Source organism: Charadrius vociferus, unplaced genomic scaffold (assembly GCF_000708025.1).
Source record: "Charadrius vociferus isolate BGI_N301 unplaced genomic scaffold, ASM70802v2 scaffold19, whole genome shotgun sequence".
In the NCBI taxonomy this organism is placed as follows: domain Eukaryota; kingdom Metazoa; phylum Chordata; class Aves; order Charadriiformes; family Charadriidae; genus Charadrius; species Charadrius vociferus.
In genome coordinates, this window is record NW_009650173.1 from 3,703,611 (window position 1) to 3,721,077 (window position 17,467).

The window sequence follows — 17,467 nt, forward strand, 5'->3', positions numbered from 1 at the left end:
AGCGCACGGGCACTGGACCTCTTACTCAGTACCCAACCAACCAGCCTGTTACATCTGCAAGTCTCTGCTGCCTCTTTCCAAGGCTCAAGTCCTTGTGAGGATTTAATGAAGTTAAATATTTAGCACAGAAATTGAAAATGTTCCTGTTTCCCATTAACGCCCCTTACTCTTCGTTATCTTCAAAGCATTCTCACATCTATGCCTCCTGATTAAATTTTGTCATCTGAGCTGTTAAAAGGATTTAACCTAAGAGGTAGGGCCCAAGCTATAGTTGATATAGACTGAGACTGAAAGAAGCTACTCCGTTGTTTGCTGGGAAAAAATGTCATTTAGATCATGAGATGTATTCCAATTGTACCAAACTTAGTGTTTTTAATAATAAGTGCGGGTTTTTAATAACTAGCTCTCTAGCTGCAGAAGGAAAAAAAAACAAGCCTCACATCTGCAGAGCTATGTTAGCAAATGGGCACATTTCCTTTCTTCAGGCTGATTGAACTTGTTCTTGCAGCGCCCCCCTTTTCTTTAACATACATTTCTTTAGCAGATGTGGTCCCCTGTTTGTCCAGTCTTTTTAATTTTGTAACTCTTAATGTTCTTGATTGAAACAATCATTGAAGGATCTCGATGACAAGTGAACATGTGTCACAACAAACCAAAGATACATCTTTGGTTTCACTCTTGAAGACAGTGTAATTCCCACCACATCGACATGAAAGAGTATAACATTGTTCATCTGCCAAAAAAGGAAACAAAAAAGCCTTTAGTGCTTAAGAAGAATCAAGAATTTATTTTGGATTTTCTTCACAAAGCTGCTCTTAATAACAAATGACCTCCCACTGCTGCATTGTAAATATCAGTACCTGTGCTACCATTTGTTGCTCAAAAAATAACTATACTCTTAAAATGTTTCAGTGACTGTGAGGCATTCTTAGACCAAACAGCCAGGGTTAGTGTAGTCTCTTTAAAAAAAGCAAATAATAAGAAGGTGCACATCAGTGAAACAGACAGATATTAAAAGAAAAAACTGAGGGGTGTTAGTCATACATAGGACAGATCAAGGATGGTTCCAAAACAGACTGCTAACCCAGGAAACAAAAATAAAACAGAAGAAAGGAAAGTAGATAGGATTTTCCTGCCACAGCTTAAAAAAAATAGTAAAAAAAAATCAGCCATTCATTCACAAAGCAACTAAATGATAAAAGCTATAATAACATAAAGGAGGGAAGTAACACACTATCAGATAAAAAAAATCTGTATGAAAACACTTGCATTCTACCATCACAGAAAGAGCGAGAAGATGCATGAGAGATTTGGGAAGAATCTGCAAATCTGAATACTCAATTACGCTACAAGAAGAGAGTGATGTGAAAAGTGGTACTGCAAGATGGAGAGGGGGGGAGATGAAGAAGGAATGCAAAATAAGTATGACAGAAAGTTAAATTCCAATTCAGGTAATCACAGAAAACAGAATAGCTAAATCTGAGGCAAATATAAAAAAAAGCAGAACTTACAAAAAGACAACATAATGGTATAAAATGCAGAAAAAATAGAAAACATTTGCAGTGAGAATGAAAAGCACTGGGAACAAGGAGAAGGGCACTCGTACCTTCATTCCAGGACATATCCTCAAGATAAATTTGTGCATGTAGTGGCCATTCTTTTGTCAGATTATCTTCTATAAAGAAAACACGATAGATGTTCAACCCTGATAAGATACAGGTCCTTATTTCTTCCTGATAAATTAACAGTTTAAACACCTAGCAGTCAATCTGGTCCCTACTAGCAAGTCACACTAGACCACGTTATCAGTTAAAACCGCAGTTCTCTAGAATTTTGGTTTCTGTATCTCTGCATAAGCTGGCCAATGTCCTGCTGTAGCCAGAAGTAAATGGTGACGATGTATTACTGAAATTAAGACACTACTGGAACCAGTACTTTTGCGCATCCCAAACAATTATGTGAAATTAGGGGCAAACTTTTGTATTGATATAAATGCTTTTTAAAAGCCTGGCTGTAACTACACTTCCACAAGCTGAAATTGTGAATTGTCTACTTACCTGTACTTTTCACATAATCATAGAATGGTTGAAGTCAGAAGGGACCTCTCAAGATCACCTAATCGAACCCTCCTGCACAAACAGGGTCAGCTACAGCAGGTGGCCCAGGACCATGTCCAGTCAGATTTTAAATATCTTCACAGATGAAGACCCCACAATCTTTCTCCTCTCTAGAGGAGAGGCAACCCACTCTCCTCTACAAAGGAGAAGCCAAATAAATCCACCCCATTAAGCACCAAATAAATGTTAGGGTTGTGTGTGAGAACACCACAAAGATTCCTGCCAAAAAGATATTCCTAACAAAAGATAAATGAACAACACTTTTAGGGGAAGACTAGTCCAAGTGTTCTATAATGATAAAGTGTCAGCACAGACAGAAGGTCAGTTCTGGCCCGCACCCGTGAGATCTGTTGCCATTTCATCCCCCAGATTCTTCCAACATTGAGTACAGCATGAAATGAAAAGTATTCAATACAACTGAAATTATCAGATGCAAACTGTGTAATAGCACACTTATATTTGATGTACAAAGTTCACACTAAGTTCTTTAACATGACAATATAAGATTTTGTCAACAGAGTTACAAGTGAAGCTATAAAAGGTAATATGAAAAAAAAAGATAAAAAAAAGGATGTAAACCCCTTACAATTTACTACACAAAACCTTCCAGCTGCTGCCCGACCCTGGAAGCTCCAACTCTCCAGAAGCTGTATTTTAAAGAACGAGAAACACCTGAAAGCTCATCTTTAGCACATACACAGAAATGCCTTTGGCAAGACTCAGGAGCCTAGTGCTTATTTAAGGTTTAAATCGGGTTGTTATTGAGAAAGTAGGTGTTCCTTCTCTTGGTGAGTTTTTAAAAGTTTTATAGTCAAACAACATCAAGCTTTGTAGAGCATATAGCGTTGTCTACGGCTTGCTATGAAAAGTAAGTTGGCAGTGAAAGCATTTCTTATTCCACAACTACTCACTAAGCACTTGCTGAGAAGTCAGAGACCCCGATTATTTTATGTTATTTTAATTCCCAAGAGATTGCCTTACCTAATCACTCGATTGTGAGGGATTCTAAATGGTTCCCAACTGCTTCTACGTAACTGCTCTTTGCTCTGGACCGAGAAGTAGAAATAAGGGCCTTCCAGCTACTTCCTCCTATAACACCCTGGAAAAACTGCCCATCTCCAACCTTTCTCTGATCAGATAATGGACTATCTCCTTCTTTACCGCCAAACATCATCCTCTGATTGTAAGCATCTTCCTCTTCAAAAGCTGATACCAGATTTTGAACAGTGAAGCACTGATTCAGAACAGATACACATCAGTATTCTATTAGTTGATTTCACAGGTTAACCATGTAAAGCAAGCTGTTCACAAGTAAGATTCCTAACTTACAGCAAGTGTAAGTTGTTGCAAAGAAGTTTAAGGCAACTATGAAAGTATAATCCTAGCAACAGCTAATCACAGCTATCCCTGTAGCTAATTATTTAAATTAGCTGTAAAATCTAACCAATCTGTTTTGCTGGGGTATTTTTTTTTAATTGTTCCTTTCATAGCTCTATCAGTTTTAAAAGTATAGTATCATAGGTAGAAGTATTAACGTAATGTACCAGTAATGAAATTAACCCCTTGCATTTTAACTATCCTTATGTATAATTGGGGACAAAAAGAGAAAACTTAATACTTACATTTTAGGTTTTTAAACTGGACATTTAAGGCCAGTTTAAAAAACAACAACCAACAACCAAATATTAAGTGCCAGTCTTTATTTTGCAACTAAATGAGTATTCTAATTTTAACAGAAATGTACATTATAGATCCTTGAGAATGAGCCTTATCTAAATTAGTTTTAATAAAGGAGATTAAAACAAATCTGACATTTTGGAAATAATGACAGAATCAATACAGCCTCTTTGATGTTACCTTTGCTGATCACCTATTTTGTAATGAAAAGGTCAGAATTAAAAGAAAATTAACCCGCTCACACCTAATACTTTACTGCTGCCAAAGAAAAGGAAAACAAATAATCAGCAAGAGTGTGAAGATGAAAGAAAACTGGAAGATACACCTGTCAGCCCGTCATTCTCATTGCTGTGCATGTTCTCAATTCCATACACAAGAGCTATGGGCAATATTTTAGTTATACAAAGTAACAACATTTTTCTTAATGCCTGATCGGAACATTAGTTAACTGTGTGAAATGTCCAAAATAAAATAAAATGTCAGATGGTCTTAACTCATGCCAAATATCTCTAATGTTACTTAGAGTTAGGCTGGTACAGCCTTCTAGCTACAAAACATAAGGATGGGAACAGTGAATGTCCTGCCAACGCCCCCAAAACCAGAGAGGCCTTTCCTCCAGCAGGTCTTGTGTGAGGTACAGATCCCTCCTTCTCCTTGAGGAAGAAGAAGAACAACAACAAAAAAAGCAGAGATCAAAATGAAGTCTGCCCACCTACCTACCTACCTACTTACCTACCTACCTTCAGGTTCTGCTCTCCACTGGGATGGAAGAAGACAATACTGTAACTGTGAGAACAGCATGAAAAAGGCAAGTCCATCCTATTTCACCTGTTTCTTTTTAAAAATTCACAAGGTAAAATGGTCTCTTAGGTTGTAGGAAGAACAGATTTTCCTAAGCTTCATTTATAGGTAGCAAAAAAAAGAGTTAAAAAGAAAGCAGGCTTTCCTATTTGGAATTCACGAAGCAGGATTTCACTCAGAACAAGTTTTATAGGATTGGCAGTAGAGGTCTGGGTCACGTCTTGCTGACAGAAAATACAAAAAGGGCAGATGGACCATATGCTGTGAAGAGAACTGGTGAGATGCAAATTCACAAGGTTACCATACTTCTGAAGTAAAGTTACTCACAAAGTAATGAAGTCGGCAGCTGAGGAAAAGTCTACCTTCTCTTCTATTCCAAACACAGTACAATATGAAGCCCAGCAAACAGAATTTCAACCAAGCTTTTCTAATTCATTACTGCAATTATGATTTTAAAATTAAAAAACAAATTAAAAAAAATATATCAACAGGCAAAACTCAGAAAATTCCCAGCCTGAACAGAGATTGTTATTCCTAGTCTGATGCTCAAGCCTAAGTCTTGCTCGTTATCTCAAAAGACGTAAATTTTCAATTAGTACCCTTGACTTGAGTCTCCAAACATAGCACATAATCCAGTAATGGCTCTCGTCAGTTTGTTTTGTACGCTGCACTTATTTGCTTATCTGGTTGAAGCAGGGGAAACTTATTTTCCAGAGTTGAACAAAGCTTTTTTATTTTCTAGTTCTCCTATTAAATACACTATACAATATAAGATACCTTAAGACAAAAGAAATCAATTTAGCCACTTATTTAAAAACAGCGGCACAGCCCAGTACAAGTTTGAGGAGCTCACAAGGAGAACTACACACCCACCGGTCTTCACAGAGTTGCGTTAGAGACTAGTATTTCTTGCGCTCACCCTTATTTAATCTACATCACTATTATTACAGCCACGACTCCCTCGTTAGTGGTTCTCTGAAGTAAAGTGGTGTCTGATTTTCACTCCCTTGCTGGAGGAGAAAGGTATTTAAGATGGTATTGTTACCAGTACTGAGTTCTGTGGTAGGGCTTACTTATACGTGACGTCTGCTCAAGCTGTAGAACTCCGTGAACGAAGATGTACTTTTTGAAACACATTCCTGAGCGCACAGGGAAAACTGTGAAGACCTGATCATCTACCATAACTTGAAAAACAAATTTTAATTCACAAGAAGTACAGCCTGCCCGGCTTTGCCATCTATTGGATTTGTCTGACAACAAGAGGTGAAAGGATTCTGCAGCTCCATTGTCTCAGCTGCAGGATCTAAGAAAACACTGGCATGCTCATCTGAGAGGTTTATGAGCCTGCAATTCAAAGAGATTAAAAGGAAAAATCTACTGAGATTCTTTCAGGCTACAGAACAACATTAAATAACTATTAGCAGCTTGGTTCAGTAAAGCTTTACTAGAGCCCTTGCTGGGTCATTCAGAAGTTGTAAAAGAGGAAAGGTATTTAAGTTTCACTTGAGGATACAATAAATATTTCTTGGGCTATTTAAGGCTGAGTTTTAGGGAAAGGGCTGCAAGCAGTAAATGGAAATTTAACCCTTTTAACAGTTTATGGTAATAGTAAAAATAGCCATAATGCTTACAAGATTTTTCTAGCTTTTTATCAGTCATATATTCTTAGGATTGATTTTTTTAAAAAAAAAAACAAACCCAAACACATAATGAAAAAAAGTTCAAGATACGTATTGTCAATGAAATACTGTTCATAGTATCTACTCAGTATCAAAATCATCACAGTACTGAAAACCTGTATGTTTTCACAAGTTAATTTTTTCTAATAAGCTGTTTAGTTTTTAAGCAATTACTTAAGTTTGAGTCTCTTGCATTAATTTAAAATAACCATGCTTACTTTAATTTAAATTATAAATAAGTCTTGTGTTAGGAATTTTCATAACAAAAAGCTATGTTTGTTAAGAAAATACAAAAAAAAAACCCTGCTTCACTTGTAGCCAATGCAGATTAGAATTAACTCCAAAGAGCTCTGGTAAAAGGCTTCCGTTCCAGCACTAGCGCAGGGTCTACAGCCGTAAAATCCATGGCTAGAGAAGGAACATACACTTCTGTCACTTAAAGAGTATAACCTGGCACACTGAAAAGCCTAAGTTAACAGCCATGTTAAAAGCTTTATTTTGGCCTAAAAGTCTTTTTTTTAAGAAGGAATTTTCTTAAAAAGAAACAACTAAAAGACCCTGCCTTATTTTTTTTCCTTTCCTATAATAAGGTAGCCAAGGTGTTCAATTGCCATTTCTGCTAGCTATTAAAAGCATTTTTGTAGGCTTTTGTCTTGCTTCTCCTGCTGATTCTCACGGCTTAGTCTCTCCTGCTTATTCTCATTTGCCAGGTTATTCTTCTGGCATCTTATTTACCAACTGATGTAAGATCTCTTGATGTCTAATGCAGAATCATCACTTTATTGCTGGAGCAGGAGGGAATGCTGGATTAATGGGAAAGTGACCATCTCCAGAACAGTCTTTTCAGTTTACTGTACTTGGAGAGGAATGGGGAAGGAGCAAGGGGAGAAGCAGCTACCTTCTATTTGGTTTTCATTTTCCTAATTTATGACCACACCTGTATAAGACTCCCTTTCTAAAGCTGGAGAGTGAGAACACATCCTCAAAGATTTTTCAGCTTTAAAGAGAATGGTATTGTCAGTGGAAGCTGTATTAGTGACCAGATATTTTTAAATGAACTATTTTAGGCTAAGGAAAGATTTTTATTGTGCCTCACTGCCTAAAGGGAAGGTACAGAGAGGATGGAACAGGCATCATTCTCAGAGAGAAACAGCACAAGCTGGAACACTGGCAAATTCTTTTAGGACCTGTAATTCCTTATGTCTAAGAAATGAAGCAAGAACAAAGAAAATGATGTTGGGATAGGTATTCATGTATGAAAACTGCATCTGCAATATTTTTCTAAGAGTGTAATTTAAAAATTGAGAATCAAAAGGAGGTATGTACTGAGATGTGAAAGCTCCTACTGGTGATTACATCCCCCACCCTATAAACACTTTTGGTTTATGGACACCTGTGTCCATCATCACATAAAAACACATTATCCTGGCTAGAACCTCACTGGAGCCATACGTGGAAAACCCCTAGATTCTTAAATTTTTCTACCCTCTGCCCCCAGAACGTATACAAAGCAACTGGTTTCAGGGTGAATCCCATTACTAGCTTTGACTTATTTGCTATATTTAGTGTCAGAAATTATTCAAATTATTCAAGGTCATCAGTTTATTTAATTTTAATTGTGACCTTTCTGTTACTCATTCAATCATTAATAATCAAAATGTAAAATCAATGAGTGAAATTAATTACCTTAATTATGCGATTGTTTAGATACACAGTTCCTTTGTATTTAAGTCGACAAAAACCCACAAAAGTTGCAGGGCTGCTATTCAAAGGGCCCTCGACAGGATATAGAAATGGGCTTACAGGGACAAAGGGTTTGACAAAGATTAAGACCTGCTTTTGGGATGGAATAACCTAATGCAGCAGTACAGCCAGGGAGACAACTGGCTGGAAAGCAGTTTTTCAGAAGAGAACCTGCAGGTCCTCGTGGACAACAGGTTCAACACGAGTCAGCAAGATACTCTTGCCGTAAAGGCCAACCCCGTAGTGGGTTGTATTAGCAACAGCGTAGCCAGCGGGTCAAGGAAGTGATTTTTTTTCCTCTCTACTCAGCACTTAACGCGACTGCCCCTCAAGTCCTGTGTCCGGCTTTGGTCTCCCCAGTACAAAGCCCTGACATACAGATGCAAGTCTGGTGGACTACCAGCATAGTCAGGCGTTGGGACACACATCACAGGAGGAGAAGCCAAAAGAACACAGGCATCTCATTATTTACAACTACCTAATATGAGAGTGTAGAGAAGACTTCTCAGATGTGCACTCTGGAAGGATGAGAAGTGAAAGGGACAAGTTGCAAAAAGAGTCCTCATATCTGACTTGATAGAAGGAAAACATGTTTTGAATCATAGAATAGCAGGTTAGAAGGGACCTCAAGGATCACCTGGTCCAACCTTTCCTGGCAAAAGCACAGGCTAGACAAGATGGCCCAGCACCCTGTCCAGCTGAATCTTAAAAGTGTCCATCTAGCACTTCCCTGAGGAGATTATTCCAATGGCTGATTGTTCTCATTGTGAAAATTTTTCCTGTTGTGTCTAATCAGAACCTCCCCAGGAGTAACTTGTACCCATTACCTCTCATCTTTTCCATGAGACTCCTTGTAAAAAGGGAGTCTCCACCTTCTTTGTAGCCACCCTTTAAATACTGGAACATGGTGATAAGGTCTCCCCTAAGCCTTCTTTTCTCAAGGCTGAACAAACCCAATTCTTTCAGCCTTTCCTCACACGGCAGGCTTCCCAGTCCTTTGATCATCTTGGTGGCCCTTCTCTGGACCCTCTCCAGCCTGTCCACATCTTTTTTGCGTAGCGGGGACCAAAACTGAACAGAGTATTCCAGATGCGGCCTGACAAGTAGAGTGGGAGCATGACTTCTTTATCTCTGCTGGTGATGCCCTTGTTGATGCAACCCAGCATCCTGTTGCCTTTCTTTGCCACAGCAACAAATTCACTCATATTGAGCTTGTTGTCAACCAGGACCCCCAGGTCCCTTTCCACAGAGCTGCTCCCCAGCCAGGTAGGTCCCAGTCTGTGCTGCACTCCTGGGTTATGCTTTCCCAGGTGCAAGACCTTACATTTGTCCTTGTTGATTTTTTTTGTTTTGTTTGTTTTGGTTTTCCTACTCTGAGGGTGTTCAGACACTGAAACAGGCTGCCCAGAGCGGCTCTGGAATCTCCATCCTTAGAGACAGTAAAAAGTAGGCTGGAGAAGGTCTGAGCAACTGACCTATGTGGAACCTGCTTTGAGTAGGAGATTGATGCAGATGACCTGTGAAGGTCCCTTCCAACCTACGTGATACTCTGATTCTGTGAAAAGTTTTTTATTCTTTCAAATTGTGACACAAAAGCATGAGCTTTCAGGGTTCAGATGACTTCTAATATGAAAACCATAAACCAGTTTTTTTTCCAAGCTAAACTCACTGAAGAACTTTTGGTAATTATTACTGTCAAACTTGATTTTAACTGTGTATTCATCTTTTCTAAACGGGATACCAAACAAAGAATGGAAAAATCTCTAAGAAGAAAATAGTTAAGGGAAAAAAAAAAGTCCATTCTTAACAGGTAAATTGTCATGCAGCTTTCTTTTCCATCCCCCAAATTTTTCACAGGGATTGGAAGCAAAAGATTCACCATTAAAAAAAGGTATTCTTATGTCATTAAAGACAGGACAAAACAATGAATTGGAAAAAATTTTCACAAAACATACAAAAAGGCAGTTCTTGTAAGATTTCCAGACCAGAGAGGCTTGGATAAGTATTTACGCCAAACCTCTAAATCGTTAGAGGTTTGTCCTTTCCTCTTTAATACTAGGGCCTGAAGACACAAAAATTTAGCATGAGATCATTGTGATGCCTTTAGAGTGAAGCGGTATCAAGATACGAAAGCACATTCCCTTGTTATTGTCAACGATGGGATCAAAAAACCAACCAAACCACAATTAAAACCATAGAGCCCCACAGAATTTCAGCTTCTTAAGACTTTTTTGGCCATTGAATTTCTGAGCCAAGTAATTAAGATTTAGTTAGTATAAAGCAAGACGGTACATACAAATAAACAATCTGTGAAATGAGAAAAAGACCACAGTGCAAAGGGCTCCCTGCTGACTGGCAGCCACACGCACATGCACACTGGCACCCTTCACGTTCTGCTTCCTAGGCTTTGCAGTCTTACTAACTTGCTATATTATGTCTCTCATCACTGTTCCCCTTAGCTGCTGTCTCAGTTCCTTTGTTTCTCTGAGCTTTTGCAGCAGCGTCTACGAATTTGTCTAGAATCATGACTTCAGAAGCAGCTTGACAGGCATTCAAAGAACTAGAATTTATGTCACCATCATTTTGCTGCCAGGGAACATGCTGCAAAGAATGCAGCCACACTGCACATGTATGTTACATGTGGCTTAGTTTGAAACACTGGGTCCTCTGTGAATGGCACCCTCTATGTTAAAATATATGGATCCCGTTACCATACCATTACCAAATACCTGTGTCAATAGATGTACAATTGATTTTCGTTATTTACTAAGTCTTTTTTACAGAACCTTGAGACTGCTTTTAGAAGAACTCATCTGGATGCAAAAGAATCTCAGGAAGTATAGATAACCTTTTAAATACTGTAGAATACATTTTGTCAAAACTAATTTATAGCAATGCCCTTAAGTTCCATGGGAAAACCAAGTAGCTTATTAAATCTTGATGTAGCTCTCGACTTCAGTGGATTAACCTGACCCAAGCAAAATGGAACTTCATGGTCTGTATTTCAGCTTTAAGTAAAACTCACAGGAGACTTCTAACTAAATCTCTAATGTTTCTTTTTTTTCCTGTGCATGTACAATTTGTGAAAATGGAAGCCACAGCTGATAGTACAATGCTAAGAGTACAATAGGATGAGAGCACTGAGTAGCAGCAATTCCTGTTCTGGCATCACATTCAGGCATTTAATAAAAATAAGTTTGAGATGAAAAATTTATTTAAGCTTGATCTTAATACTGATTACATAACAAATTAGCACAAAATTCCATTTTTTCCATTCTTTTAAAATATTTATTCAACAATTCTGTTTCCACCCTTCCACCCTCTTTTCCAAAACCCACTCAAAGTCTGAAATACAGGATTATTTAACTAGAGAATTCATACTGGGTATATACAATTATATATCACTCTTTTTATCCTGCAGTGATGCATATCTGCCAGAATGACTAAGCCTTTGTCTCTCAAAGTTCTGGTATCCGCAGCGGCAGGGGAGTTAAAAATCAGCACAAGAGAGAAAGGTCTGATGGTGTGCCAATGTACAATGGAAGAGAATTCAATAACAAGCTGCAGAGACAGTGGGCTTTTATCAGACACATTCAAAAGTGGTGGTGGCTACACGTCAATGCTGGACCAGAGTGTGTTACTGCAGAGTGCGACTGAGTGTTTTCCCCACAGGCAATACACTATTATTGACTCCCCCCATTAACATGTAGGGTGGATATACATTTATTGAAGGTTCTAATGGAAGGCTGAGGGACTCCTATCCTGAGGCCAGAGCAGAAAGACAGCCTATCACTTCATGTAATGGTAGCCCATGTGTGACAGACCTGACCTACATTTCCCCCCTTTCTTTCTCACAACAGCCTGTCACTGTTTTAAGAAGCTATTTTCTGAGAGGTATAAAAAGAAATGCATGCCGGAGCTGCCTAGTTAATGTGTTATATTGGAATATTATTTATAAACCTGCTTTAAAAAGACTAGTTTGGACCACAGATGAATTATGAAAGCCACCATAACACACACACCCCACCAAAAAGAATGTGTCTTAATGATTCTGAAGCGCTTATAAACCCATACACATTGAACATCAGGTATAAACGGATTAATACCTATATCTAAGATACTGCAACAAAATGTAGCGTAAGACTTAAAATTAAGAACACTTAATGAAGCTGCCTTAATAAAATAAAAAGGGCTAAGGTCTGTAATTAGTATAAATGTCATATGCGTTCGAATTATTAGGAGTTACGCCACCTAATGTTCTGTTGGAAGTAATTCAATGTTTTCACTAGCTAATGTATGTGTAGCAAAAGCTATAAATAATGGATCCACATTTGAAAGTAGGACAAGAGCGAAAGAAACATTTGGTTCAGCAATAAACAGCATTTTAAAATACCATCTAACTACCACTCCCAGACCCTGCTTATTTAAAGAGCTGCTGCCATTACAGCACTCCTTGGCAGGAACCTACCACGCTGCTGCAGGTCATACTCTTTTTTTGTCTCTTCGTTCCCTAGAATTTTCCACGCTTGATCAATTTCGATGAACCTCTGCACGCGCTCCTCCACTTCTCCTGCTGGCACATCTGCCTTCTGTTTGTCTGGATGATACTGCCAATCAAAAAAAAAAGATAAAAAAAAAAGTTGAGGGGAGTGGAAGTGAGGAGGGTGGAAGAGGAGCAATCAATAATGCATTTGATATTCAGCTAAAAGGACAGAGAAAAGGAGAAGGTCTGAGCTAAGGTGCCAAAGGAAGGGAGGCAACGATGCCGGGCACAAGAGAAAACTGCCAATTTAATTAGACCACTGGAATAGCAACAAAACCACCAGTGGCACAAATGTCACCATGCGCACTGATGGCATTTTCTGGATAATTTGCTGATGGAATCATTGGTCTTATGGACAATTTACCTAGAGAGAATGACTACCATAAACAGAAATAGGTACATGCAGAGAACCACGACATGGGAACAAGGGGAGGTGCTGTAGGTGCTAGCAGCTCTCACAGTACTACACATAGCTGATTTAAACTATGCCACAAATGTTTAGTTAAAGCTATTACAGGTAAATTGAACAGTGTATTACATGTACCTAGCTTTTTTTTTTTTAATTATTTAAACATTAAATAGAGTATACATTATCAAACACAGTTTATAATACATGTAATTCTACTTTTGAAAATACGCCTCAACATCTTTAGTTTCTTCCAGTTCAGTGAATCAATAGCCCTTCCAAATATTTAAAGTCATGGATCACTGGCTACAGAATTGTGTCATTTTAGTTAAGAAATGGTTATTCAAGGACATGGCTGCAAGAAATCTCACATTAAACAGGCAGTAATAATTAAAACGGTAACACATATTCGTTACCATTTGTGCTACAGGTTCTGAACAGAGCATTCTGACTTCTTTTTGGTTCAAATGCCTACTAAAAACAAATCTTCAAACCTCCATCTTCCTGTAGCTTTAATTCATCTCCAGTAATCTCTCTTTTTGATATTTTAAATTACTCAGTATAAGTGAGGGACAAACAGGAAAGAACATTTAAGATTAGATAGTCGCAATATAATCAGACCTATCAGCTGTTAACTGTGTTATAAATCAAGATATCCCTTAGTATGGAGCTTTAACTTCTGCCCTCTCTATTAATATCAGCTGGGCACTGAAACATACAGCAGATTTTAAGACGTAGAATACCTGTTCTACAAGTGTTTGAGTGGATTTCTGATTAACTGAATCCCTTTGTTTTAACTTAGAATTAAATTTGGAAAGGAAAGGAAAGAATACTATTATCATGTGTGCTTTATAAAATTATAAATTTGAAAGGACCACTCCAACTGGAGTCTGCTTGCTCACTGATGTATATACGTCATCTGCACTGCTGGGTATTACCCGGATAAATCCCCTGGACAACAGCAAGAGCACGTACATAAGAGCAAATGATTAAGCTTTGCCCTCAAGTTTTTTCACAGGCATTTTCCCACATACAGATGGCTGTACCTGCAACTTCAAGTATGAAGTCTGTACCCAAATGTATATTTTTGTTCTGCCATGTGAGTAAGCACACTTGAAGTCATCTCTGTATCCAAGACTGAGGACTAGCTTCCAACTTGCTGAAAATACGGCTGAAGCACACTTGCGATCTGTGAAGGTTTATCTCTTAGAGATCCCTTTTTTGTCTCCCCAGCTGAAGATGACAAAATTTTAAGGCGCAAACAAAAAAAAAATTTTTGCTCATTGCATTTAGTCATTGTATTCTAAATAGCCAATGAGATAACCTTTATTTGGTAGGCACTGAATTCAGTGTTCTGTCGGCACACATCATGTTGTATTGTAAAAGCTATTTAAATGTATTGTTTGTTTTCAAATCCATTTTTCTGAAGCCTTAGCTTTTCCAGTTGTATTTCAATTCTAACAGCATTTTTAACATTGGCACTTGATTGGATACCACATTTGTGAAAGTTCATTTAAAAAAAAATAATCAAAAAAATCAATGCTTAATAAGCATACAAGACAAAATACTCAGATCATATCAAAGACTTACATGGTTTCCTTTTAGCGATGTTACTTATTTTAACAATTATGTTTGAGGTATGCATCCAGCAGTTACTCCTCAAAGCAATATTTTATCTAAAAAATTATACTTAATTATTTTAAAATATTTCAGATACTATATTTAAAATTGGATCCACCCCAAATATTGTAGGGTTAATTCTAATACCTAAAAAGAGGTATTATGACTGCCGTGTATTTCACTCCATTTGGATGACACATTCTCCTCCGAGCTTACACCCAAAAGGATGTAAAGGCCTATTCAAGGAATATTATACCAGACTTAGTACCACTGAAACTTAACTACATTTCAATAGCACTGCCAGAAAACTGTTGCTCATATTTTTATATGTTTGAATTGGCCACACGACCACACCTTCTCAGATCACTTTCTTACAGATACATGAAAACATTACTGACCAATTGCCCAAAAGAGCACTAAGAATACCAGCTTCTCTCCTGCCAACAACGTTGAGAAAACACCTCCACAAAATCGGTCACACTTTTCCTTTGCTACACCAAAACTTTGCCTGACTGAAAAATAATTTTGGACTATGCTGGAAAACATAAAAAAAAACAAACAAACAAAAAAACCCCCCAGTAAAAACAGTAAGGCACAAATGTCACATTTGTCACCTTGGACAAATAATAATCGATGCAGAAAAGGCTATTCTGTTCATTTCTTAAATAATGCAGAAAATTCATTATTTTCAGATTTATCATTTAGCTTTTAACTTCTTTCCTATAGATTTGGAAAATACAGTATTTGCAGCATATGCAATTTTTATCTTCAAAAGACTACAATTTCATGTAACTAGTAACAAATACATGGTAGGGGATCTACTAATTAAAAAAGTAAATATCTATTTTGGTCTCCGTGCTTGCTGAAACTATTTGCTCCTTCCTCTGTTAGGCTTCTTCCTCTATTACCATCCAATACCTTTAGTAGTCTACATCTACACTAAAAAAGAAATCCTCAAACCTCTGCTCTTTTACTCTAATCTTCTCGCCCCCACAGTGATCCCATTTCATCTGAATTCATTATGTACCTGTTCTCATGGACTCCCTTTTCCTACTCTCCAGCTTGCTGATCAAAATCCAAGAATGCAAAAATCCACTCTTGATTCAACTGCCTATAGGCTTGTCTCTCATCTCTGCGACAAACGAGGCGTTCTCTTTTCCAGCTGTTTTTGGCCCTGTTCAGCCAACTCAGACACGGACCACAGAGGACACCTTACCAAAGTTTCAACCAACCTACTAATAGCTGAAGTTCAGAGAAAGTACTCTGATCTCCTCCATTAATACTCCAGATATTAGTCAACCATATTATTTTTTGGTATCTTCCCCCATGCTTGGTTACTATATCCTTGCTTCTGATTCTCCTCCCTCTCCAGCATACCCTTCAGAAGAGCTGCCTTAACAGAGCCAGGGGTTTGGTTTGGTTTTGAGGGAGCTGAAATATGATGTACGTTTCTGATCTCCTCCTCTTTTCCCATTCAGCCTTATTTCTGGGTTAATCTCAGCTGCAACCTCGTACAAGGTCCGTAATGAAAACAGACAAGCCTGTTTTCTACTCGACCTATCTCCTTTTACTCAAACTGCACTATTGTTCATCTCTCCCTCCACGCATCCAGTTGTAAGTTTTTACTCCAAATGTTAGAGCCCCCCAACGTCTCCTACAATATCACTTCTCAAAATCTGTGCAAATTATCTTCATGTCATTCACACCTGCCACCTCAGCAGTACTTTCAGCTGTATTACTGCAGTTACGATATATTTAAATCTTTCTGGCTGCATATGCGTAACATTTTTAAGAAGCAATGGTTGAATAAAAACAGTTTTTCGTTGAGTGCTCATCTTGATTTTTTGATCACAGTAATAATTTTTATTAACATGCTACTACCTAATAGGACTTTATAAGAACAATACAGGATATTTTCCCGAGTCTTGACAAAGGGAGGGGAAAAGGAAGAAGGTTACAGATGTATGCCCAATCTAGTTTTCCTTTTTGATACCTCTACTAGAAGTAATTTGCTAACTTCTTTCCATTACTAAAGCCTGTCTGGAATTTATATCACTTTACAGCACATGATGCTTTGTAGTTGCTGTGAATGTTAAAAAATAAACTGACTGATAATGGAAATACATTAGTTCATCTGTTAACTATAAAAAATACCTTGCACATATATGAGATACTGCTCACTCCCCTGATGTTTATCTCAAATGTCACATTGTCATAGGAGTCTTGAGGACTCTGGCTCTTGGTGTAAGGGTTAATTTTTAATTTCTTTTTTTGGGAGGTGGTGGTGTTTGTTTTAGTTTTTACAATCACTAAGAAAAATCTGAAAAAGCACAAGCCTTGAAGTCCGAAGCTGAAATGAAAAATACACTTTAAACACTATCTGTTGGAGGCTTGGCGAAATTTTTAGTGCTGCAGAGAAACAGAAAAGCAGGCTAATGCAAACTTAACCTCATGCCCTTTTCAATTACACTATCATTATTTTACCTTTCTAAAACAACTGGATTGAACTGTCTTATTTTTAATATACATCAGACTGTACTTTTCAGCAGTTTATGTACAGAGAGAAACAGCATATCAACTGGCAAACATATTCTGAAACACAGATACAGGTTCAGTTCATAGCCATGCAAGTATCTAAAAACTTAGAAATTTTTCATTGAACATCTTAGTTTAGGTAAATTAATTGTATTTCATTATGTTAATCTATTGTCTTTGATAACTACTACAGAATAAAAAACAAGCAAGTGAGCAAGCTTCTGTGTCAGAAAAAAGGTGTTAATGGGGTTGCAGTCACCACATAATTAAAAGTGTAGACTCTCCAAAAATTACTTGAGTTTCATCATATATTGATAGGGCTCAAACTACTTACTTGTCTCCTACT

General features: G+C 37.7%; 1 protein-coding gene across 1 annotated transcript in view; it reads right to left on the bottom strand.

Annotated features, from left to right (window-relative positions):
* Window positions 1–608: 608 nt before the first annotated feature.
* DNAJC24 (DnaJ (Hsp40) homolog, subfamily C, member 24) overlaps window positions 609–17,467 on the bottom strand; it is a 37,955-nt gene continuing 21,096 nt past the window's right edge. The window contains exons 2-4 of the mRNA XM_009892676.1: window positions 12,486–12,624; window positions 1,607–1,675; window positions 609–733 (exon numbers count right to left, since the gene is read on the bottom strand). Coding sequence (XP_009890978.1) covers window positions 609–733; window positions 1,607–1,675; window positions 12,486–12,624 — 333 coding nt within the window. The remainder of the gene's footprint in view (window positions 734–1,606; window positions 1,676–12,485; window positions 12,625–17,467) is intronic.